General features: G+C 40.8%; 4 protein-coding genes and 1 long non-coding RNA gene across 5 annotated transcripts; 2 read left to right on the top strand and 3 right to left on the bottom strand.

Annotated features, from left to right (window-relative positions):
- Positions 1-429: 429 nt before the first annotated feature.
- On the bottom strand, positions 430-4,998 carry LOC124343609 (protein timeless-like). Its single transcript, XM_046797001.1, has 9 exons — positions 3,729-4,998; positions 3,420-3,514; positions 3,280-3,344; positions 2,985-3,168; positions 2,683-2,916; positions 2,418-2,610; positions 1,586-2,361; positions 1,298-1,526; positions 430-1,233 (listed from the first exon to the last, which is right to left on the bottom strand). Exons 1-9 carry the CDS (start codon positions 3,826-3,828, stop codon positions 848-850), a joined length of 2,262 nt encoding a protein of 753 aa, XP_046652957.1. The 5' UTR covers positions 3,829-4,998; the 3' UTR covers positions 430-847.
- Positions 4,999-5,714: 716 nt separating this feature from the next.
- Positions 5,715-7,397, top strand: LOC124343716 (aldo-keto reductase family 1 member A1-like). Its single transcript, XM_046797168.1, has 7 exons — positions 5,715-5,830; positions 5,932-6,099; positions 6,175-6,378; positions 6,441-6,688; positions 6,764-6,926; positions 7,010-7,101; positions 7,177-7,397. Exons 1-7 carry the CDS (start codon positions 5,753-5,755, stop codon positions 7,217-7,219), a joined length of 996 nt encoding a protein of 331 aa, XP_046653124.1. The 5' UTR covers positions 5,715-5,752; the 3' UTR covers positions 7,220-7,397.
- Positions 7,398-7,621: 224 nt separating this feature from the next.
- On the bottom strand, positions 7,622-10,609 carry LOC124343606 (polyribonucleotide nucleotidyltransferase 1, mitochondrial-like). The gene is made up of 8 exons (XM_046796997.1): positions 10,444-10,609; positions 10,086-10,360; positions 9,380-10,019; positions 9,138-9,311; positions 8,866-9,068; positions 8,627-8,787; positions 8,249-8,560; positions 7,622-8,175 (listed from the first exon to the last, which is right to left on the bottom strand). Exons 1-8 carry the CDS (start codon positions 10,581-10,583, stop codon positions 7,777-7,779), a joined length of 2,304 nt encoding a protein of 767 aa, XP_046652953.1. The 5' UTR covers positions 10,584-10,609; the 3' UTR covers positions 7,622-7,776.
- A 7,313-nt stretch (positions 10,610-17,922) lies between these two features.
- LOC124343887 lies at positions 17,923-18,747 on the bottom strand. The gene is made up of 3 exons (XR_006919407.1): positions 18,562-18,747; positions 18,336-18,408; positions 17,923-18,139 (listed from the first exon to the last, which is right to left on the bottom strand). It is a non-coding gene; the product is annotated as an uncharacterized LOC124343887 (long non-coding RNA).
- Positions 18,748-20,805: 2,058 nt separating this feature from the next.
- On the top strand, positions 20,806-21,647 carry LOC124343798 (protein timeless-like). The gene is made up of 2 exons (XM_046797281.1): positions 20,806-21,052; positions 21,134-21,647. Exons 1-2 carry the CDS (start codon positions 20,806-20,808, stop codon positions 21,538-21,540), a joined length of 654 nt encoding a protein of 217 aa, XP_046653237.1. The 3' UTR covers positions 21,541-21,647.
- The last annotated feature ends 3,491 nt before the right edge of the window (positions 21,648-25,138 follow it).

Genomic DNA, 25,138 nt, shown 5'->3' with positions numbered 1-25,138 from the left:
CCGACTGATCGAGACGAGCGACTTTAAAACACTGTCAATTCTCTGACACGTATGTACGGTAAATATAGGGAATACAGGCACGCATCAAACAGTAAGTCGCACATGACGAATTTGTGAGTGAATTGCGTTACTCAAAATTAGATTTTAAAAATCACAAACTGGTATTTATAGAGCTCTAGCTCTAAAGGGAACCTGTAACACTATTTGAGATTTCATCAAATTTTGCTAATAAGCAATTGCCGGAGTTTTGCATTACGGAGCAACTCTATCCACCAGTTGTTGATTAAATTTGTTGATAATTTAAGTTCTACATGAAATTACATAAAATGTTGCACCTTTGCAATGTGAGGATTATACTTCTAGGTGTGCATAATTGAATTCTAATCAATCCGGAAAATAAATTATTGCAAGTTGATTTCGCAGACTTTGAAGCACCATTTACTATTTTTCCGGTATTTATATTTCGACTATTTGGCAACTGACGTAAGTGATCAAACAACAAATGGATAGGTAGTGGCATCACTATACATAAAACATTTATAGGTAATTTATAGTCATTCCTGCCATATGGAAGCGCAATAACAGCCATAACACAGTTACAGATACAAGATAAGATTTTAACGCGCATTAAGTTATACGATGAACTTATTAGTATTCTTAGTACTCTGTTCCCAGCTATGTAATCTGACGGAAATAAGACTACTATGTCTACAACCATATAATCGCCACTAAGTTTTGCTTCTTTCGCAAATATATCGTCTATCGGTATATTATTACATGTAATCAATAATAACTTTCGCCTTAACGCGAAATTTTTACTTCAATTGGGAACGTATTGTAGATAACATCAAGTTGGGCAGGGATTGCTTTGCTCAGTTGTGTTGATGACGAGGGAAAGATCAAAATCCACCATATTTTGCTCAATGGGACTGAAAATGAGAGCTTTTCTAAACACAGTGATTGGAGACCAATTGTAAGGAATGCAAGGATAAAACCTCGGGTCACGAAAGACAGACGGCAGAAGACCTAGTTGCTGTAAAAGACAAACGAAAATTTCAGAGCGGAGAGCGGATACCTTATCTTCGGTCCACGGAACTATTGGGCAAGACATTTTCTTTTTGATACTGAGACAAGCAATTGGATTACAGAAATTCCGGCCATCATATGTACCCAGTTGAGCTGAGCAAGTCGTTAATAAGGAATATTGAATCCAGTCCAGCTGCCTCTGGAATCCTTGATAAATAATAAAAGTAATTGTTTATTAAAACATTAGTTGAGGTGCAGTTAAAAAATAAACCTGAATTTCTCAGTTGAACGAGGAGTGTTTCAATATTTGTTCGTGGTAGACGAAAGACGGGATAGGGATTACTAGCGACATGATGAGACTCCGCTGATGATGATGGGTTCACTTGGTCTGACTCTGACAATCTACTCATTGCGGCCGACCTCTGATGACGGCGAATCAATTGATCACGTATAAACGTCTGCACCACACGTTGAATCATGCCATGCCAAGTTTCGCAAACCTAAAAAAGTTAGAATGAAATGAAGGGAAACTAAAAAGCAAGGGTTTTTAAAAACTTACTTTAAATTGTTCCTCACATATTTGGACGAATGGACGCACAATAACTGGGTCTAACAAATGGTCAATTCTACCGAGATCACCATTGACATGATGCAAAAACTGAAAAATGGAATGATTAACGACAATGTCATTGGTTCTAAAATCACTAAGAGCAATTCCGTATTTAGCCACGATCGTGGGAGTGCAGAATTGTTTCAGATGTTCTTTTAAATCAACAGTACTCCCACCGTATGCCGGAACCCCAGCGGCTCGCTCAAGGGTAACCAATAGAAAGTGATTTGTTGCGATTACATCGCGAAGGTACTGTCCATCCTGAACTGTAGGATTATATTGCCGCAAGAGTACTAAAAAAGCTTGGTGAAGATCCTTAATTACTGGCAAGAAACTGTGAAGCTGACGAATGTACGTTTCAGAACCTTGCGAATCATCGCTTTCAGCCTGCTGACATGTCCAACAGACAGCTTTGGAATACATCTCCATGACCTGCAAAAATTGTCGGATGGCCGTGACACCTCGATGCAATCGCCGGACAGAGGATTCGAGGTTCACTTCACGGAAATGATTTTTGTCCAAAATTTCTGTTTCACGAATGACTCCCCATGTCAAGTAAGAAAGGATTTCAATATTCAACACATCTTTGACGTGATTTATGTCCAATTTCAGAAGTGGTGCGAAACCACCAAAATAGGTGATAAGCCAGAAAAATTGGGCTTCATCAATAGGCAAGTCGTGTGTAAGCAACTGGTCATGTAAGGTGCCTACAAGTGTGTTGTAACCTACAGAAAGGGGTGTTAAATGGCAACATATATTTTTTTTAAATTACATCTCTTACCTATTGGCATAAAATCCATGACAAATATTTCTAGACGCTTGGAAACAGCGTCGTCGTCGTCTTCCTCGAATAATACAGAGATAACGTTATCCATCACAGTGCGGCCGGTGCATAATCGGGTACGTATAGTTTCGGCAGATCGACATTTAAAAAGGACAGCGATCACCTGTGTGATTGTCCCCACCCATTCTTCCTAAGTTTCACACATATTTCAATAAGAGTTTCTGAAAACAAACTGGGCGACGTTAATAAACTAAACGGTTACCCTCTGTGGGCAGTCCAATAATTTCAGGAGAAGCGGACCCAATCCTTGTGAAAGGAGGTTACACATGATTTGATTTTGCTGCGAGTTGTCCGACGTGTGATCAATGACACTCCGAGGAGATGACAGCAACATGTGCGGAGGGCGTACCGAGGGTCGCTCCGGAATGTGCAGAATGTTACGAAGCAATGCCAAGCATAAATTTACAGACTCGGTTTCTTCCGGCGTTAACGGTGGCTGTGGAATACCGAAAATGCATTAGAAAAGTATGACAACGAGTGAAATTCAATCATGTGTTGAAATACATGCTCCAACAGACTCTCGACATGAGCGATAACAGCTCCAGTGCTCCTGGCGTCGAGGAAAGATTCTTTAGCCCTGTAAAGAAGTTGTCTCAATTGGCAGATAATATCCGATGCGTGGATTCTTTGACCGGATGTTTCTATGAAAGTGAGGCACCGAATGGGCGTAGTTATGCCAACCAGCAACCTTAAACGAAGGGAAAAAAATGATTAATAGGTGAAAAAATCTTATTTCCCACTTAATAAGCGAGACGGGAACCGGAACCGTATGTATAAAGTCACTGTATAATAATCTTACTTGACTGCTAAACGAAAAATTGCGGGCTCTTCCTTACAGCAACCAATCAGCATAGGCTTCAGGTCCTACAGCATTCAATAATTTAAAAAATTAACTCAAGGCTAATTTGTGTTTAATTCACTGGAAATATTGACCATTACCTTGTTGATAATGTCGACGAAGCCAAGACCAAGTCGACGTGAATGATTTTTCGGATCATCAGATTGCAATTGCGTTACGAGAACTTCGAGGTTGGCTAGTCCAGTTTTAAGAACAAATTACATGCGTTCCGTGAAAAATTACAGTGGCTTAAACCGTCAGATTGAACAGTAAAATTTAAAAGTTTGAGATATTTACTCAAAGAATTCACTTGATGACTTTACTATTACTTTATGTAATAAACTAATGTTGACAAAATCATTTTTATTTTGTGACTGAAGGACAAATGTACTACATTAAAAGTGACTCACTCGAGCATTGGTCGTTAGTGTAATAATGGCGTTTGTAATATGTCCCCAACGGAATGAGGACGGAAGATGGAGCGCCTCCATTTGAAGACATCCAATCCATGTTGAAAAAAAAGGATGAGAAACAAATATAAAATTTTCGGAACTTACGACTCTTCAGTTTTCACAACTGAGCGTTGGGAAACTTTGAAGCTGAATTCAGCGCTGTCTCAAAGAGAAGAGTGATGCTGTGATACTGGATGTGTTGCATTTTATTCGCTGACCATACGTCACGCGAAAAAAAGTTATACAGTGAAAATGACTACACATGTTTTGATGAAATTATCAAATTCTTTCCAAGCTTGCAGCGGATACTTACTACTTTAATCGCATTTGAACGCTAGCAAATATAGTTAAAAGCAACCGATAGCACTGTCGTGACTAGATTATACGAAGCGAGCGCTATTCGTTCATCATTTCCCTTTTCCGTTTTAATTTCTCGATCAAAATTGAATTTTTTGGCTGAGAACCTAAGGTGGGCCTGGGCCTCCACCAGTGAAGGGATGAAAGTTCCTACATCCTCTTTTACAACTTTATAGTTCAATACTTAATGCGATTTTGTTAACGGATTCTGTCAAGTGATTAACAGAATTCTTAAAATTATACAATAAAAGAAAAGGTGTTTACAGTGGGGTCTCGGACACCAGATTCGTGACCGTCCGTCCTGGGTACACGCACGCACTGGGCCTTGATTAGACTGACTGATTAAACCGGCTATGGCCAACAAGTGGAATTCCTTTTTAGCTGTATAACACCCGCCGTTTACAGTTTACGTAAAAGTCGAAATGCACGCACATAATTGTAAATAAGAATTAAGAAGTTAATTAATGGAACTTCTAAATCGCGTTCTCAGCACAGTGTCCGCAAGTTCAACTTTAAGTCCGCAAAGAATTATTACATATAAATAATAACGATAATAGCTTCAGCGCTTAATGCAGATTCGTGTTGTTGTTGCGAGAATCAGTTAAATATTATGTTAAACTATCCCATAAGGTAAGAACGGAAGAACTATAATACAGAAGATTTGTGAAGAAGTCAAAAGTAAAGACTTGCTGCTTTGATTTTCATCTAACTCGATGGATCCGGCATCCGATTTTGTAGGGGGGGGGGGGGGGGAGAGCGTCTTCTTTCGGTAAATCAAATTACACAACTCAATCGTACGTCAAGAAGGACACAAACATTTGCACTTCTTACCGTGGTATAAATTTTAAATAAGAAATAACCCAATTAGTAAACAAAAATTTACTTTTCTTCTTGACTAAGAGGATGCTATCAATAAAAATTAAAAGAAGCTACAAATAAATATATACAAAAAGTCAGAATACGAAAGTAAATTATAAATGTAGTGCGCTAAGCAACCGGAACGCTTCGCTCCGCTTGCTGCGTTCGTTTCCTCTCTAGACTAGACTTTAATTTCATCTCCAACATGCAATTGAATTTCACTTCATCCGTCAAACTACTACGAATTGAATTGCAAGGGCCGTGACTTTTAAAACACTTCCTTCCTATAGCTACGCAAACTCTATAAACCTGGCTGACATGCAGATGGAAAACACCGCGATAAATTTTTATTTGACTCCATCAAAAATTGGCACAAGTAAAGATTAAACACCAATAAACGTGTTTTTAGAAATGGAGGAGATAGGAACATCGGCAGACCGAAATACCGTTACGCCTTGGCGATAAATAATCAAGCTCCAAGAATGTGTTTGTGGGTACGCAAATATAGAATAATTCAACAACAAAAAGCGTCTTAGCAAGAAACCAGTTATTCCGGATAGGAAAACACCTCCCAGTGGGTGTACTGTTGATTGGATAAGGGAGGAAGGGGGAGAACTAACCATAAGAAATGGATATTGAGGTTAGAATAACACTAGAAAGTGTGTTTTTTCTTCTTCAAACTTTCTACAAGGAAGAGTCCGCTAACTGAAACGAAGATGAAATTGAGACTTGACGAGTCTCTTCTCATTCACTGGCGAGTTGTCACGATGGATAACAGTCATCATCTTCACCTGAACCTCTTCAACGGCCAACTAATCCCAAGGATTGGATTGGGAACTTGGCAGGTAAAATTCACACGAAATTGGTTTTCATTTGATTCGTGTTATTGTTTTGAAAAACAGGTGTTCAACAACAACTACCAGATACGTATCTTTTTGGTTAACAGTGTACCCCAGACGAAGTCAAGGAAGCCGTTAACGATGCTCTGGAGGCTGGATATCGGCACATCGATACGGCTTACTTGTATCAAAACGAGGCGGCAATCGGCGAAGTTATTCAAGAATGGATCAACAGCGGAAAGCTTAAGCGCGAAGAGTTGTTCATAACAACAAAAGTAAGTCGAAGAATGTTTTCTCAAATGAATGAAAGTGCTCTTAAGTAACTAAGTTTCTGCGTCTGACGATGCTAGTTGCCATTTACTGGCAACAAACCGGAAAAAGTGGAGCATTTTCTGAAACTTTCCCTGGAAAACCTGAAGCTAGACTACGTGGATCTCTACTTAATTCATTTCCCCATCGGGTTCCGAGGAGAAGACGACCACGATCTCTTCCCGAGGGATGAAAACGGCCGATTAATTCTGGACTTTGATTCCAACATGATTACTCTTTGGAAAGTAAATTCAGATTAATTGACCAAATACAGCCGTTGGCGCGATAATTTGAACACTTTCCACAGGCGATGGAAACGCAAGTGGAAGCTGGGCGAGCCAAAGCCATCGGCCTGTCCAACTTTAACAGTCATCAAATCGAAAGGATCGTCCAAACTTCGCGGATTAAACCGGCCAATCTACAAGTCGAGATGCACGCTTATTTCCAGCAGAAGCGATTGAGGGCTTACTGTAAAAAACACGACATAGTCGTTTGCGCTTACGGGCCACTTGGATCGAAAGGCAGGGTTGATTTTAGCGCTCGATTTGGAGTACCGTAAGTGATGAAACCGGTTGAAAACGTTGACGGAATGTAAAATTGAAACAAACACCCTTTTATCTAATTGAAAAGAAAGCCTCAAGTCCCAGATGTTCTCGACGATCCGGTGGTGGCGGAAATTGCCAACGCCCACATGAAAACATCTGCCCAAGTTCTTTTGCGTCACTTGATCCAACTGAATGTTGTCGTCATTCCCAAAAGCGTCTCCCAGTCGAGGATTCGTGAAAATTACGAGGTACGCTAGTCGATGCAGATGCCAATTTTCAACGTGTCAACACCTGCTACGTTTTCTTTATCGGCGGGTCTGAAACCAATTAGGTGTTTGACTTTGTCCTGACGGCCAACGAAATGGAAAAACTCAGCCAGTTGGACAAAAACAACCGAACTTTTATTTTTGACGAGTACGACGGGTAAGTTGAGATTAATTTTAATTGAAACAAAATTAAAATTAATGATTTTGTTATGAACGGTGGGGGGAAAAAAAGAGTGCCAGATCATCCGGAATACCCGTTCATCATTCCATATTAGTCACCTGTTCGTCCCACCTATTACGGAGAACTTAATTGATGGATAGATGAAAAGTCAATACTAACCCGGTGAGACGTGAAATTGATTATATTGAATCGCAGTTGATACGAATGGTACATTTTCAAATCATTTTAAAGAATACATTCTCGATCTTTAAAATAAAAGTTTGTCTTTTAAATTTGACTTGAATCGTGTCAATCGTCTTTGCAAATCCTTAAGCAATGAAAAAAGGTCTAAAGTTGCATTTGAGCAATGATCTGTGATAATGACAGTTCATTTATCAACGCTAATGACAGACGCATATTTACAAATCCTAATTCAGGCCTAACTTGCAAATTACAATGACTGATGGACAGTTATTAAAACTAATGAATCGAAGTATAGCGTGAACTGAGTCGATGGTCAAAAGCAGGAGAATCGCTTTTATTTTTCTTTAAAGTTAATCGTAAACCTCATAACATGACGTAAGGTTCAGAGCTTTTTTGATCGATGTACAAAGCTCATGCCAACTGGCGATGTTTTGTCGGCAACCACATAACACGGAATTGACAAGAAATTTAACTACTTGGGGGTTTTCCATTCAGGTTTTTCACAACTGAGGACGCAACCGACTGAAGGACTTTACGCGACAACCGCATCCTGCCGCTAACTGGATCCCGGCCGAAATATTTAATAGAGATTTCATCTCCTACCTGAAGTCCCAGGGCAGATGGGTGGGCTACTTTCCGTACGTCCAGTTGTGAATTGTGAAGGAGTGTAGGAACCATTTTGGGGTAGAAGGTCACCAACACACCAGTTTCCTTCATCTCGACGATACGCGCTTTGTAGATGGCGCCAAATTCCAGTTCCGGCTCTTTTTCTTCCTTCAGAAATTGTTCGATCATTTCCTTGGCTTCGTCCATCGCTGATTGATTGGGTGCGAAGATGGAAAACGTCAAGTCATCGATAGAGGTAATCTGTCAGACAAAGAGAACAGTTGAATTATTGGAAAATTAGGTAAAAGGGAATGTGATAAAACGGGGTTTCTACCTGAACTCCTGTTTCAGCAGTTAATTTCTTAAGGTTCGAACCACCGATACCGACAAATTTGGGTCGTTTGTGAGCTTCAATTTCCAGTTTTTCGGAGAGTGGCCAGATATCTTTCTTGTCATTACGCGGCTGTTTGATTGTCTGAGCCATTATGTCGAGTATGTGCGACTTGGCATCGCTAGCTTGAACCACCGACTCCATGATTATCTTTAAAGGTACACCAGGTAGTTTGAAATCTGCTTGGAGAGCGGTTATGCCTTTTTTGGTTCCGGCTAATTTGAAATCCATGTCTCCCAAATAGTCTTCAATGCCCTGTTGAAAATAAAAATTTAGATGATCAAGTTGAATTCAAAAAAGTTAATTCAAATAAAAATTTACCAGAAGATCGGTGAGAATGCGATAGTCGTCAATCTGTTTAGTTTCCGGGTTTACTCGGCTGACCAAACCAACCGCCACTCCCGCTGCCGGCTGCAAAATTGGAACTCCAGCGTCCATCAGAGCCAGAGAACCTCCACAAACCGAGGCCATTGACGAAGAACCTGAAAAATCGACAGGTTAATATTCCGAAAACGGTTTCGAAAATGTTTTATCTCCTCCAAGAAATTTTCAAAACTGACCATTGGACTCTAAGACTTCAGAAGTCAAACGGATGGTAAACGGATAGTCGCTGGGCACCACAGGTCTGAGACCTTTCTCAGCTAAAGCGCCGTGGCCAAGCTCACGACGACCGGCGCTACCACCTGACCCTACCCTCCCCGTTTCGTTGGTTGCATAAGGCGGGAATTCGTAATGGAGGAAGAAATTCTTGGCTTTCAATCCACTGAAAACAAAAGAAAATTATGAATGCGATCAAGTCATGAAATGTTGAAGAGTACAAGAAAATGCCTACCCCATAAGAATGGAAACTGGATCGGATTTCAAGGCTGATTCCGGTGAATCGAAGGCTACAGTGCAAACAACTTGAGTTTGACCACGTTGGAAGATGGCGGATCCGTGCAGCGGTCGATACAAGTCAACACCACAAGAAATGTTCCGAATGTCCGTCAACTTCCTCCCGTCACACCTTGAAAAAAAGAAAAGAATTTTAAAATTGAATCTTAATTTTATTGTTTTTAACAATATAAAACCGACCTGATTTCTTCATCTAGAATAAGCTGTCGAAAGAATTCCTTGAAAAATTTATTAAATGATTCGCTGATAATCATTGGATCCGTATCGGGAAAGCTGGTTCTTAGTTTTTCCATGACATCGTTTCGTACGGTGGCAACTGCAACGTCACGCGAAATCTTGTCGTGATTAAAATCGCGCAGAATGACCCGCAATCGATTTTCGCTCAATAGTTTAACGGCAGATAGCAACTCTTCCGAGCCAGACGGCAAGACGATAAACTCCCTTTTGGGTTTCCCGGCATCTTTCCGCAATTTTTCGATTGCCTTGGCGATAGTTTGACATTCTTTCACTCCCGTTCTGATGGCTTTCAAAAAGTCTTGCTGGTACACATTTTCGGCTGAAGCTTCCAGCATGACGACCAAATTTGGGAAAGTGGAACTGACGACCAAGTTTAACTGACTGTGGGCCAACTCTCTTCTTGTGGGATTGATAACCACTTCATTGTCAATGAGACCCACACGAACTGCTGCCACAGGACCGTTCCAAGGAATGTCTGAAATGGCAAGTGCAGCAGAGGCAGCATTGATACTCAGCACTTCCGGATCGTTGACTCCATCGACAGATAGCAAGTTGCATACAATCTGAGTTTCATAGAAGTAACCTAAACAGAAATATTTACTTTAGTCTCATCTAAAGGTGCACATCTAAATACATGATTACTACAAACCATCTGGGAAGAGTGGTCTAAGGGACCGGTCAATCATGCGACTAGTCAGAATCTCTCTTTCGGATGTCCCAAGTTCTCTCCTCAAGAAATTGGTGGGTATTCTGCCTGCTGCAGCGGCTTTCTGTCTGTAGTCAACGGTAAGAGGCAGGAATGAAGCTGGTGAGCTTTTGGCTTTACTCACAGCCGTAACCAATACGGCAGTATCTCCAAAGGATGCCACGGCGCTTCCATCGGCGAATCGAGCATATTTCCCCGATTGAAATACCAGTTTTTTCCTGTCAAAATCAATAGATATGAATGTAATAGTGGCTGGAACTTTCCTCTTGCAGCACTGAATGCTGTCCACATTTAAACATACCCTGAAGATAAAGGTACACTGACAGTGGATTCACATCTTTTGATGTAATTGGCACATATTCTACCGAAACGAACGCCGGAATATTGATTTACAAAAAGATTTTGTGAATAGAGCCGGCTCCTACTCACGTGGACAGCCATTTTCAACAGACGAAAACATTTTTCAAAACGAATACGGGCCCATAACAAAGACCTTTCTCACCCGACTTTTGATTTTTCAAAAAAAATGGATTTAAATCCTATTCATTTCCACATTAAATCATCATCGTGCAATACGCAGATATAAATAACGGTTATACTTTTTTTTTTCTTTCTTTTTTAACTGCTGTGTCATAAATCTTAAAAAGTTGGAACGATTATATATAGCGTCGAAAGGATCAAGCCCCGAATGGTTCTCTCTCTCCCGAAATATAATCGCGTAACGACTTGGCCTAGCTGCTGATCGTTTCTTTCTCGACTGCTCCTTCCCTGTAATATCATTAATCTAGCCTTCGGTACAAGGAGTTGCCTGCCAACAGCAGCAGATCCTTCCAAAGTTGGATTTCTTCTTCTTCTTCTTGTTCCCGAAGTTTCTTTTGTTTTAATTCAAAACTTGAGCGGATATAATCGCCAGGCACACACAAGCACACACCCCTCAGAAATTAAAGTGTAGTACTCTCCAGAAAACTGAAGAGAATGACCTTTTAAAAAAAAAAAAAAGAAAAACAAATAAAAAGATTCCCATGAAAACACTCGGGGACATGCTTATTATATAGTGAAAAGGCTATTTTATACGTATACATCTCCGTATATATAATTTATGGAAACCGACGTCTGAGATGCTGTCCCTAATCTAAATATAATCCCGACTACAGGCAAAATAAAAATACGAATAATAATAATGAAAATATAAAAGCAAAAAGAGAAAAATAATATTCTTTTTTTTTTGTTTTTGTTTTAAGAAAATAATGATTTTTGTCTGTAAGAAGGAGGAAACCCATTAACTGTCTGTTTGGCTTATGAAACAAGTCGTCACCCCCTTGACGTGTCAAAGATGGCGCTGGGCCACGAGAAACTTGAAAACAAAACCTGTACTCTCTCTATAATCTTTTTTTAAAATTATTCTTTACTGGGGGGTTTTAGTTGTTTTAAAAAAAATAAAATTAAAATGGTTTTCTTATCAGGACTAGTAGTATGCACTTACGACATTGGCTCTCGGCCTTTGGCTATCCATCAGGAGTGACCTCGCCCTCGTCCGGCCTTTTTTCTTTCTATCAATCTTTTCTTTTATTCTTTTATTCTTTTATTTTAATTCATCTGAATCTCTTGGCCGAATGCAAATGCGCCTCAGTGTGTGTACCAGCCAGTCACGTCCACCACCAGTACAATATTTGTTCGAATCATCCGATAGAGCCTTTTTTTTTTTATTTAGACAGTGCGCGACATGGCCAGCACAGCAGCAAACATGGCTTTTATATGGCGTCGCGTGCTGCTCCTTTCCGTCCTTGTGGGCTCCCAGTCGTCCCTCGTTTCTCTCTCGTCGGTTCTAAATATAATACACGTCCGAGTCGTCGTCGTCGTTCGGGATTGAACAAACTTGGGCCAGGCCTGGCCGTCTCTCTCTCTCTCTCCTCTCTCCGCCCCTATTGTTTGCGACATGATGAAGCGGAAGATATGACGACGTGAACAAAAGACCTGCTGGCCCTGGCTGGCTGGCCACTGACTCTCCTCTACTAGAGCGTTGAGTTTTTTGCTGTCCAGCAGGCGCGGTTAGCCGTATACATACACACAAGACTTTGTCGCCATCAGCAAGGGACAACTTGGTTCTCACAAAAGAACTCCCGAAACCGCACAAGTCCAGCACGGCCCGGCCACAAGTCTCCGTATACGTGCGGAATGCTCCAATTGGGAGCGATAGATGAGTTGTGTAGGGACCCACGGGTTATTTTTTTCCAAAGCAGGAGCTATATGTAGGAAGAGGATGACCCTTTAGTTTTGTCTGCGAGGGTTGTGTGTGATATATTGTTGCAGTTGGCAGAATAAACGGACGGCCCAAAAGAACATCAATTATATCGTGTGAGGGCAGCACAAAAAGAAAAATGGGCGGAGACGACCATATCCACCGGCCCAAGGATTTTCTCCAGTTATAATACTAGGCTCTTTACTTTTTTCCAACTCACTGGACACATTTATCGTGCCGACAACTTTCTGGCGATCCCATAGTTATTCAGCAACTTCCTGCGGCCCGGCAAACTGCCGATCCCGTGAAAAATCAATCAATAACCGAGCTGAAACCCAATACTATACTTTCAAACTTGATCATCTTTTCATGCCCAATGTATATTAGCTAATAATCATCATTTAAAAAAATGACAAATGCGAAAGCATCCTTTATCGTGTAGAAATATATACGCCCGTCTGTCGTTCCTTTCGTTTCGGCATTGTTGTAAATTTTACTAAAAGTCACTTTTAATTCTCTGTGATTAAATTTTGAAAAATTAAAAAATGTTTTCGAAAGAATTACCGTATTGTAGTTAGCCTATACTGAGACTCTGGTGCCAAAAGAATCATAACGAACCGTGTATATTTTTATCAACTGATTTCTTAGACTCTCTCGACTGCGCTGGCCTATCCCCCGATCCTGGCCCCCTTCAAAAACCGGCAGTCGGAGAATTCCGACCCTTCCGAGAATGTCGCCCTTTTTCCTTTCCCATCTCAAATAAAAAAGGAAAAAGGTGGAAAAAAAAAGGATATCACATGGGCATCAGGCACGGGCATTCTATTTTATATTCTATCCGGTTTTGTTGTCGCGTGATCCTTGCGGTCGGCTTCAATTTCTTGTTTGTTTTTCTCCCCCAATTCTTTTCTCTTTTCTCGAAACCAAAAAATCAAAAACAAGTCAAAGACGCCTCTAACTCTATTTCTGTAACGGCGGCGGCGGTGTAGAGAGCTGTGCTCGTGCTGCACACACACACAAACGGAAAAGAATGAAAAAGGAGGAGAATCTCTATAAGAAAAGCTGCGGCCACGTCGGAATGTCCAAGTGTTCAGCCAGAAACGAGCGGCCGCCCGCTAGAGCAGCACACAGAAGAAGAAGAAAAAGTAATGTGTTTGCGACATCCGTTCTCTCGTCTCGCGGCAACTCGATGCCATGACAACAACAACATCCTTCTTTTTCAGCTCCCTTTTTTTTGTTGTTGTATTATTTCGCAATTTCCGGTGAGCTATAACAATGTAATGCAATTGACTAAATATAGATTCTAACGCTTTCGAATCTTCAATCATTGAAATCAAATGGGTTGAATCGAAAAGTGGTCAGACAATGTGCGCGTAATATGATCTAAGGATCGAATTGTTTGTCGAAATGAAACCAAAGCGGACAGTACAGGATCGATGGCAAAATCCTGTTCAATTGAGAAGGATTCTTTTTCTTTCAGATCTCTTACGTCAGCACCCCCACACACAAGAAAAATGAAAGAGATTATATTCATTCCTTCCATCTGATTTCTCGTAGCTACACTATGGTGACATTTCAATTAGTGAACAATTGTGTTTTTGGCAGGGCTTTTTTTTCCAACTGGAATTTTATTTATTTGTTTTCTTTTCTTTTTCAAAAATTTGATTCGTCAATCCGACGGGGGCTAATATCGACCGCGGGAGAGAAAAAAAAACGTTACGTTCGTTCGGCAAACAAATGTCTTTCAACAGCGCTGCCGGCAGCAATTTTATTTTTATTTTTCCATCGCCCCAGAGTGAAAGAGCACTCGTCTTCTTCTCCCATTTTTTTTACAACCGAAAAAAACTATTGTGGTGTTTCTCTCTCTTGGCGTGTCAGACACTCGCCAACAGAATAAGCAAGAAAAAAGTGAATATTTTCCCCCTTTTTTCTTGTACATGTACAAAATAAGAGAAGTGGCACTCGATAAAAAATGCGTAGACTCGCGTCAGACTGAAGCCTCGAGCTGCTCTTAGGGGGGGAACCCCAAAAAAGTACTACGTGAGTGACTTTTCGTCCATATCGCAATGGCGTTTCGGATGTATAATGAAGAATAGATGGGCGAGCATTTAGATTTATTGAATAATTTTTTTTTTAGCTACGGTGGCCATTGGCGTGCATAACGAAAGTCACTGTCATTGGGTCCGCTACTTATTTCGTTTATATTTCGGTTTTTGTCAGACCGCAAATTCAATTCCAGGGGAATGAATTCTGTTGAATAAAATGTCTCAAAATCTACACACATCCGCATAGAATTGGATATTGTGCGACGGAGTGTGTACTACAATTCCGGCGGCGGCAAGCGAAAGCACAAGACATTGATTTGAATATAGATGACCTATTTCTCTCTTTCTCTCTCTTTAGCTCGGCTGCTTTTGTGATTTGCGACGTTCGCCAGACAGGAATGTAATCCCGACATTTGAGAGATCTCATGTTATCCTATATACTTGTGAGAGACCTATCTAGGATAAATGTGTCTACAGTCGACAACTCGACATAGACTAATTATGCATGTAAGAGTCTTAAACATTAGACTAATAGAACAAACGCAATCTGACTTGTGTGTAGGACACATTGTAATCCGTTTGGCAGTCTAATACGCTCAGCATAGCACTGCACACACACACATGTATAGTAAGTTCTTATTGTAATAATCTCTCCTCCTCAATCCGCGTTATTTGCCCATACATCTTTAGGGGGGGAAATGCTCATCAGATCTGAGCAGCAAACGTTGATTAAATAACTCTACGCGTTCATCTTTCTTTCATTTGTTTCTCCATCATCTGATTATTACAATGGCCGCCGAGGCGGCTACAGAGAGCATCAAACGCACAGCACACACATTTTGAGTGATGTAGCTGTCGGTCCAGCCAAAGAGGGAGGGGCAGAACAATGCGTAATGTAGGCCTCTGTGCTGCGTATATATATAATAATACTCCCGCACACGCGTTTCCCATCCGGAGAAACAAACAGAAAAATAAAAGGCAGCTGCAGCAGCGCACTCATTCCGCATCAAAGGAAGAGACCAACAGCTGACGATCTAATCTTATTAAAGAGAGAAAGAGAGTTATAGACGCTTTCTCCCTCTCGATATAGATTGCGTGGAAATAGTAAAAAAAAGAAAAGAAGAAGAATAGATGTCTATCAAAGTGTGTAGGATACATCCAAGTCAAAGCTAGCTATATAGTACAGCCTTTTTTCTTTTTCTTCGCTTTGGGCCGTCGTCATGAGAGCCGCTTGAAGAGATTCTCTCAGCTGGATACAACTCAAAAGTTCGACATCATCTTGTATACATTTCCATTCGTGTTTTCCAGCTTGATTCACGGGCGGTGCTGGAAAAGAGACAAATATATGAAATGAAGAGATGGGGTTTGACAGTAGCCAAGGTGACGCAATCTAGGCAAAGTTGAGTACATTTGAGATTGTGCCGGCGGGATCTATAGAGAATCTCGAGACGGGAAACTATAGTAGAGGGGGAGCAATAAACAACACACACGATCCAGCGGAGTTGTCTTGGTGAAATCGTCAAACCAAAACGAGATCTAGTCTCGACAAGAGTCGAGATGATGATCAGGGGGGCGAGGCCGAATCGAATCTACACAGCCTCCGCCTCACAAAAACATCTTTAATAAAAAAATATCCAAAAGAGAGAGAAGGAAATCTACAAGAACAATTGCCGTCCGCGCCCAGCTCAAAAGAAAAATAAAACAAAAAAACAAGCGATGGATATCTACAACAGAGGGCGTGGGTGTTTTTATCTCATAAGAGCCTGCTGCTGGAAAGCTCAAGCGAAAAAGTCAAGGGGGCAACCGAGAGCCATCAACTGATTTATAGCGACGACGCTACAAGGAAAAAAAGAAAATGAAGAAGAAAAAGGGGAAAAAAAGGGACACGCTTTTTGGGCTGCGTGACTGCGTGTGGTCGGGGGTGCTGCTGCTGTGACCGATCAATACTTTCGGGTCCGACACACACACGTACATATCACGCAGCACCACCCGGCACACACACACACCAAGTCGTGTGTAGGAGTATAGAGCTGTACTCTCGGTCGAGCAGCTCGTGAATCGCTCACGTTATTACACACTCGACACCTCCCGCACATCAAACTCTTCTCCGCGGCCTTCACGTATTTTACTTCTCCCGCATTCCTTTATGTCCGGTTATTCTTGGACCAAAGTTGAGGGGAAAATGGTACATATAACTTAGTCCTAGACTATGTGTGTAAGACGGAATGTTGTTCACACGCCTACTTGATGTGTGTGTATATCCCTGACGTGTCGCCAATAATCTTTTTTAGAAAAAATGATTTTTCGGAGTATTAGATAATAATAATAAGATTCCGGGGTTTTTTGAATTTGTTCGGAGAAAAGAAGCATTTCCCTAGAGACGGTTGGGTGTGATTAAAGCACTGATTGGCCCCCGTATCGCGGTGTACTACTGGCGATCCTAAGGAGAGAGAGAAAATAAAAGAATCTGAGCTGAAAAGAACCTTGGTCCATTAAGAATTATCAGACTGAATCGGAGTGTAATAATAGCCGACGCTAATCAATGCGGAAATGCGCCAAAGCAACAAGGTCAGTCGTTTCCATTACAAATTTCTCTGACTGTGGCAGATAGAAAAGAAGAAGAAGATATCATGCAATCGTCGAAAAGTCAGCAGGGTCCGGATTAATTAGAAAGAAATTCAGCTGCTGTAGTGCAAATATAACTACAACTATGCGGTGCTATACTCCTTGACAGGAGGTTGGAACGGTCGCCCGTCGGTGCAGGAGGAGATGGACAGCAACCAAAGTCAAAGAGTCGCACGACGTCTATTCCATCAACTTATTTTTATACAACAAATCAGAAAATTATTTCACTTCCATTCGCAAAAATGATTAACGAGTTTGGGATGATTATCGCGTCGGGACTGTGCTGGAAGCTGGAGAGAGTTTGTGAACTGCGTTCCAAAAAATTCTGAATTTCAAAAGTGAAATATATAGTATGCTATGCCATAGATAAGGCGTTCTCCGTGTCCCGTTGTTCTGTTGTTCTGCGCCGTGACGCGAGCTGCTTCAAGATGAATATGTCAATAAAGTTGGCGTTCGTTCATCCGAACTTTTTCACGGACAAAAGATTGGCACGAGTTAACTTTCCAAAACGGAAACAGGTTTCAAAAAGAGAAAGATAATAAGAGAAAGATGCGCAAAGTTGTTTTAATTGGCCGTTTTCAATAACGAGGAGGTGCCGGTGTGGCGACAGGCCCCTCTTGGTCATGAAATAAAATGTTCCAGTTGTTTTAAGTTGAAATATTTTTCGAATTCGATTGTTTGCCCACAGATAAAGTTGTGAGATACAAAACAAAACAAGCCTGATCTGCAGTTCGTTCTACAAATGAGTTGTTCAATGAACCCTAACTGAGTCAACATAAACGCTAAGAGAAAACCCAGTTCCAGTCAACCGCCTAGCTCAGGAATATAATCGTACTCCGTACTATCTAAAGACTTACAATCAATGCCACTAATATTCACAAAGGAAGAATAGAGATGTATTTGTCCTACCTTTAAACCTGGGAAATCCACAGCCAGGCATCCATCCACAAGTGTCCAGCATCCGCTGAAAAGTTGAATCCACCAGGCAGGATAGGCAAAAGGGCCTCAGACTCGTGATTACGCCCACACTCACATTGGTGTACATGAGGACAGAAAATTGAATGCCACTAATCAAACTGGACGCTGTTTATCTAAACAAAAAATTTAAAAAATGGGTTACAAAAATGTTTACAGATACGACAAATCAGGAAAAGTTAAAAATGAGGAAGTGGGAAAACCCTAATTGTTAATAAACAGGAGAAACTAAAGGTTGACATGCTGCATTTATGCAAGTCATGCATCTCTCAACTAGCAGGTCACAGGAATAAAAGTAACGAAAATCATTACCCAGGTGATGATGCAACAGCACAAGCAACACTCGAATATGGCATTGTTATGGGGGCTGGATCTGGTCTGAAATCTGCATAATGTAAAGGAAAAGTACAGTGCAAACAAACTGCCATGCATCGACAGGGGGCTTATACATCATAAATGCTAGTCACAACTAACATTTCACAAATTGGGAACAGTATTTCTCTTCTAATTCTTAGTTTTATCTTCTTAGTCTTATTACCTGCTGAACAGCATGGAGTGTGCACTAAGCGATTCTGCAAAGAGACACGACCAGAGTGGACACGACGATTATTCTTGTGCTGTTTTTCGTGCTAGCCACGTGTAGACGTCTCCAAACAAGTACTCAAGGTTTCCTTTGATAATCTTTAAACGTGGTCTCGTTTTCGAAACTTTAAAACAAAACCAGAGCAGACGACACTAATATTCTAATTTCCATAAGATATCGATAGTAATTATTATTAATTATTGAAATTATTAACTATCGACAGTATCGAGTTTCCATAGACAAAGAAAAAATTGGAAAAAAGTTAAAATTTGCACGAAATAATACTTTTTAAAACTGAAACCGCCCAAAAAGTGCCTTCAGAATGTTGAGACAAGAACAAGAAATCTCGATCAATACAGCTCACAATTTAATTGTATCTTGTTATTAAGTTTTTACCATGTAATAATAACAAGCTAAAAGGAGAAAAAATAACGAACTGACGACACACAAGTTGTTGTACAATGGCAGTTGATGGTTATACAGCTCGGGGCTCTTCTTGGCTGTCAGAATTGTCAAATTGGAGAGCGAGTCCCGCGGATGATGTTGATGAATGAATCATCTAAAATACACTCAGCAGCAAGCTGCAAAGCCAGCCCAGCCAAGAGCAGCAGCAGAACCTTTCAAGAAATCTGAAGTTGGATCAAGTCTAAATTTAAAGAAAATAAAGACCCACGGCAGCACTAATTAAGGAAAATAATAAAAACTAAATATTTGGCTGCTGCTGCTGAAGAAGAGTGTATGTATAAATACTACTCTACTGCTGCTCATTATCAAATTCAAATTTTAATGGGCGCGGTGCTCGCCGACAGCAGCAGTAGTATAAGAGTTGGCCCGATTTAAATTTATTTCGAGGAATGTCATCCCGGAGAACTTTTGCCGATGGTGCGGGCCACTTCTTGCGCAAAAGTTTTCTTCGTGCGAAGACGGAAGACGGAAGTCACTAGACGACGACGACGACTGAATAAGGCGCGGGAAAATAAATTCGATTACAAATTCTCCAAAACTTTCTCGTCAAGTTCTGTCGTCAAGAAAATAAAGTTACCCGGTGTAGTAATGAGGATGCAATGGTTCCGCTCGATCGCAAATGATTTCAATTAATTCAGTGCGCACTTGTGGGTATATTCAATTTAAATACGAGTGTCCAATTTGATTAGACATAAAAACGTTTCCCATCGAGCCCATCATTTTAAAAATTGCCGATGGGTCCAACTGAGTTTAGAACCGGATGAAAACTTCCGGATAATAAACTAATAACATGGGTCAGACATTTTTGTCAAATGGAACAAGCAAAATTCGGTTAAATACTATGCGCAATTAAATATGCGTGAATGTGTTTTTCCAAAACCTACCGCCATCATAACCGTTGGCTATAAAAACGTGGAGATTAAACGCTCACGAACATTCAGATTCCCCCAAAAAACAGAATTTCACACTTGAGCTCCTCCAAAGTAATAAAATAAAATGTCGAATTAAGTAAATCTCTGCGCATTTATTGCTGTACAAATCACCTGGTTTCAACTGCGGTAAGTCGTGTTTAACCGTGTTTAACACTAGGCTAACATATAATACGGTCAACTGTCGTTAAACAATTTGAATAATTTGTCAGACAACTCGAGGACAAAGTTGTCCGCCAGCCGCACGACATATATTACGTATATACAGTCGCGGCTGAAAGTTTCTATACGTGTAGCTCCAAAACCCGCCTTTTTAATGTGTATTGGCGGATGGTGTCAACCTATGATAGAGGTTGAGCTACCTTATTTGCTCGATTTTCTTAAGTTTTACCCCCTACCCCCTTACACCTCCGACAATGATTTGTTGGCGGGGCTTTCTCAACTATGGGTAACCATGGCCGATAATCAGACAATTGAGTCTATGCCCAATAAACTAGCAATAGCTCTAAAATGAAACGTTAAAATGGCAGAGGATTGATCAGTTTGTAACTGTGGCAATTTCTGCATCGATTAGTTTCATTTTAGCATTAGGCAATAGGAATGAGTATAACGTTTGGGGTATCGCGGGTAAATTAGTAATCGATGTTAAGAGGAAGAGTTAAGTAAAGAAGGGCGGTAAAAAATAAAGAAACTAGCAAATAAGGTAGCTCAACCTCTACCATAGGCTAACACCATCCGCCAATACACAGTAAAAAGGCGTATTTTTGAGCTACACGTATAGAAACTTTCAGCCGCGACTGTAGGTATGGCTTATTCGTCTAACGACCCGGCTGCTACCGACGCAGCCAGTTGGTTGGTTAAACTGGAGGAATCGTGTTCGTCCCTGAATTCTGCTGAATGTCAACCGGATGATATTCCGCTCTCCAAACATCAAATGGATGCAGAGGATCGTCTTACCGAGCATTGGCTGGAAGCGATTGACGAATACGATCCGTTTGGCGTAGGAATTCAAAGCGACATTCCGTTGCAAATTCAGATTCTGGTCGAAGCTGGTCGGTATTTTATTTGAAATTTGAATTTGAATTTTACCCGCGAAATTTGAAAATGAAATTTATGAAAATTGTCAATCCAAGGATTTCAAAAGCAGGTGGAATGGATTCAATCTCGCTTGTTATCCGCCTGCTCCGCACGTGTGGCCAGCATCACCTGCCAAAGCGTTGCCCAAACCAGCAAGTCCATTTACTACGTCACTCTGAGATGTAATTCGGCGTGCCCGATTTTACCACGCGACGTGGAGGACTCGTCGGCCCTGCGTTCGGGATTGTTCCGCTTTGCAATGACCGAATTAAATCTGTATCCGTCGACGCCGCACACTCTGCTCTACCCGCGCATTCCGCTCGAGTGGTCGGCCGACACGCTCTACTCCGTCGCCCGGCTCCTGGGTCCCGTCCGCCAGAGCCAAGTTGATTTCAATTTGTCGTCGGTGAAGCCGGTCCCGTTACCGTTTATCGATTGGCCAGCAGCAGCAGCGCAACTTTGACTTGCTGGGCGTGATTGCTGCGCTGATGCCGGCCGGCCGTACGTCTGTTCATGTTCAATCACTTTTCGTCATTGCCGGAATTTTATAGATTTCTGCACCTGTCAATTGCATCATTGCACTGCGGCCGACTATACTATTTGGCTATCCATTTTTATAAAACTGCGCTAGCTGACTTAAATATACATTTAACTTTAAGTGGAGTGGATGTGGATGTCCGATGTATAGACATCAGCCATTGTTATATGTTGGCGTGACGTTTGACAGCAGCAGCGGTCGTGCGGGAGTTTATATGTACTGTCCAATCAGAGACTGCAATCTGAGGAAAAAGGTGGTCGGCAGTGATGAGATGTTTCACGGATACGGACGAGAGGAAAATAGCGCAGAAAGGGAGAAAATAATAGAAGAATACAAGTCCGGAAATGAATAATGGAATGGAAGAGCTAGAAAATAACAAGAGCGTCATCTCTCCAGCGCAGCCGAGAGACATAACACATTATAGATATAGGCGATAGATACAATGTGTGATCTTTTTGGTATTTCTGCTTATTTAGTTGCTGACATTATTGTTGCTGTTGGACAACAACATTGTCATCTAGCCAAATGGATCGATCAAAAAGGGACCAGCGCGATCGATATACATTGCAGCGCAATATAGACCAACACATCTATTATTACGTGGGATTGAATCCCAATCAAATAATCCTACACCAGCCAAATCGACATTTTATTCGTGGTGGCAATTTATTGGCTAGAATAGTGTTCGGTATAATATATATAAAATACAGGATTGATAAAGGACAGCCATCTGTATAGGTATACTTTTTCTTTTTCTTGTATAAGAAATAGAGCGGTCGATTCTCTTTTGGAAGCTATATAGCTTTCTTGGCTGGTCTAGATATCAATAATAAATATAACGACCGTTTATATCGATTTTGTTATTTTTTAAAAGGCTTTTGTATAGATCGTCTTTCTACTCTCTTGTAAGCACAACCAGACGAACCATAAGGTTGTTGGGCTATGGATGCACCCAAGGGCTGCAATATGACGATCGCGCGGTATATAGTATACAGCTCAAATAGCCCCCGCTGATGGGCACCATCTGTCGCCCAGCAGCTTAATATCAACACACACAAATTAATAGATTTGTTGACAATGCCTGGGCAGACAAAATAGATATGAGACAACCATCTGATGCAGCAGCAGCAGCAGAATATTATTGGCGATATCTTCTGATGCTCTTATTATTAAATGCAATTTGTTTTTTCATGTTTCATTGACATTTCTTGTATAATAGAAGAGCTATAGCTGTGCGCTGTATGTAATAAAGAAAAGATGATCTCGGCCATGACACTTATATACATAGGCTATATCGAAATCTCAGAGATGAGAGCAACAGCGCCGGATGCTCAGCACATCATTTTTTTTCCATCGTTCCATAGTACATGTCATCTGGCTGGTATTATATAGAAGAAAAAGCCAGGGGCGATCATATCCATAGCAAAAACCGCATACGCCGGATGCGCTAGATTCTTTTGCTCATCCGCAGCATATAGTGCTGCTGGCTTCGGCCGGCGGATGGCACTCAACGGATATCCTCCATCCATCAATGTGTGCTGGAGCAAAGTGTACTATATAGAGCTCCTATACATGTACACAGCAGCAGCACATATGTGTATATACTATATAGGATCCCTGCTGCTCCTGTTTTGGATGGATGGTTTATTCATGTTAATAGATTCTAATAACAATATAAGGGAAAGAGTTTTTTTTTTCCTCCCTATAATAATGAAAAGAGGAAGAAGAATATGGGAAATATGTTACATGCAGAAGTGAGCGATCGCATATATGATTAGAAATGTCTATTTTAGATGGATGAAAAAGTCTCGTTTGTATATTGGTCTTATGTTGTAATACTTTGGCCCTGATCTGCATGTAAAGTGCACATAGATTACGCTGCACAATATAATAGCAAAAAGGAGGCTATTACGTGTTTACGTTGGCAACGCAATAATAGAGGCCCTACATATTATAAGAGAACATTTGATCTCAAAAAGGGTTTTTCTTTCATAATATCGAGTAGACGTAGATTTCTAGGGATGCGCGGAGTACAGAATTACACCTTATTAGTTTCTATACATCTATAGAAATATTAATCTTTTCGTAAAGTTTCTTTCAATATAATTGCCATCAAATACTACAACACAAATCGAAAGGTAAAATAATCAATTATATACCAAACACGTTCACGATCTAATAGTATCTACATAATATTACATGTCCTATAATATATACTAAATAAAAAGCACTCTGTTTGAAATGTGAATGTTTCATGACGCCATCCATCAAAGGGTTGGCCGATATACTGTAGGCCTATATGATAAAAGGCGAATGTTGACACTTATTTCTTTTTATTTTTGATCTTTTTTTATTTTATTTTTTGTCGGTGCAAATATCCTTTAACAGCCATGGCCATGTATCAAAAATGAGCTCCGACTGGCTGACGTGCTCGAGTGCTCCTTGCAACCTTTACGCCCCGGCTCCTAATAGAGTAGTGTCATCACGTGCTTCGACTAATAGCCCAGCAGCAGCAGCACTGCTGTATACATCACATCTATATACTTCTAATATAAGCGACCATCTCCTTCCTGATATATGGCACGCGTGTTTTCCACCAGCCAATATATAATTCTACCAGCTCCTCATCTTCGTGATATAGGAGCATATGTTGTATATAGCTTATAGTAAGGCTTTTATTGGTTTTCCCTTTTTCTGCGGTGAGCTCTTCTGATGTGTGTAGATGTAGGCTGTTGGATAAATATACAAGATAGATGTTGACTTGTATAACGACACGCCCTATAAATATGATAAAAAGCCTCGTGAAATGATTTCAAAACCAGATGTTGCCTCCTCCTGGATGTAGATATTTGTAGATATATGTCCCTCAACCGCCGCTAGTCTTTCAAATCATCGCCCGTTTATCCAACCGTACTGAATGATCTCCTATTTGAATGTTTTATAGAACCTGCAGGGCCTATACGTTCTCTATAGGCCTACAGCTGGTTGGAATTTATTTCATTCTCTGTTGTATACATCGTGTTGCAGCCTATAGGTTAGAAGATTATAAATACAGCAGACTACTTATTAGTAGATAATTCGCTACTTTGGAGAAGAGGTGGGTGGCAGGTTTCTCATCGACAGAATAAAGTGGATGAATTTTGATTCATTGCTGCGCTGCTCAATCAGAGGACGACACGTGACGCTATATGTGTAATATTGCAATGACGTTTAACGCTGCGTGATTTAGTAGAGTTAATTACAAGTCCATGTGGGTGGAATCAATGCTATAAATATATAATAAAAGAGCCGGTCACCCAAATATATACGTATACAAAGCAGGATAAGGACTCAAAGTAGGATAAGGACATCGGATAAGTAGATGGAGATATTATAGTCAGGCATGCAGTTTGCTATGCTCATTCAGCTATTACAGCTTGAATCTTTCAAGGTCTACAGCAGAAAGCAAGGAACAAGATTTGTGTTTATATCTTCATTCAGCATGGTAGGCAAAATTTAAGCCTAATGAAAGGATCGCTTTCGT

This window comes from Daphnia pulicaria, chromosome 6 (assembly GCF_021234035.1).
Source record: "Daphnia pulicaria isolate SC F1-1A chromosome 6, SC_F0-13Bv2, whole genome shotgun sequence".
Lineage (NCBI taxonomy): Eukaryota > Metazoa > Arthropoda > Branchiopoda > Diplostraca > Daphniidae > Daphnia > Daphnia pulicaria.
Note: the sequence above shows the minus strand (reverse complement) of the source record. Positions and strands in the feature narration are given on the sequence as shown.

Excerpts from the sequence above, each read along its gene's own strand:
- LOC124343609 (XM_046797001.1), bottom strand. The coding sequence starts at position 3,828 with ATGGATTGGATGTCTTCAAATGGAGGCGCTCCATCTTCCGTCCTCATT. Across the intron at positions 2,362-2,417 it reads CATGGATTTTATGCCAATAG|GTTACAACACACTTGTAGGC; the intron begins GTAAGAGATGTA and ends CCCTTTCTGTAG. Across the intron at positions 1,234-1,297 it reads CGTTCAACTGAGAAATTCAG|GATTCCAGAGGCAGCTGGAC; the intron begins GTTTATTTTTTA and ends TTATTTATCAAG.
- LOC124343716 (XM_046797168.1), top strand. The coding sequence starts at position 5,753 with ATGGATAACAGTCATCATCTTCACCTGAACCTCTTCAACGGCCAACTA. Across the intron at positions 6,100-6,174 it reads AGTTGTTCATAACAACAAAA|TTGCCATTTACTGGCAACAA; the intron begins GTAAGTCGAAGA and ends TGACGATGCTAG. Across the intron at positions 6,689-6,763 it reads AGCGCTCGATTTGGAGTACC|AAAGCCTCAAGTCCCAGATG; the intron begins GTAAGTGATGAA and ends CTAATTGAAAAG.
- LOC124343606 (XM_046796997.1), bottom strand. The coding sequence starts at position 10,583 with ATGGCTGTCCACGTGAGTAGGAGCCGGCTCTATTCACAAAATCTTTTT. Across the intron at positions 10,361-10,443 it reads AGTGTACCTTTATCTTCAGG|GAAAAAACTGGTATTTCAAT; the intron begins GTATGTTTAAAT and ends TGATTTTGACAG. Across the intron at positions 10,020-10,085 it reads TAGACCACTCTTCCCAGATG|GTTACTTCTATGAAACTCAG; the intron begins GTTTGTAGTAAT and ends ATTTCTGTTTAG.
- LOC124343798 (XM_046797281.1), top strand. The coding sequence starts at position 20,806 with ATGGCTTATTCGTCTAACGACCCGGCTGCTACCGACGCAGCCAGTTGG. Across the intron at positions 21,053-21,133 it reads TCAGATTCTGGTCGAAGCTG|GATTTCAAAAGCAGGTGGAA; the intron begins GTCGGTATTTTA and ends TGTCAATCCAAG.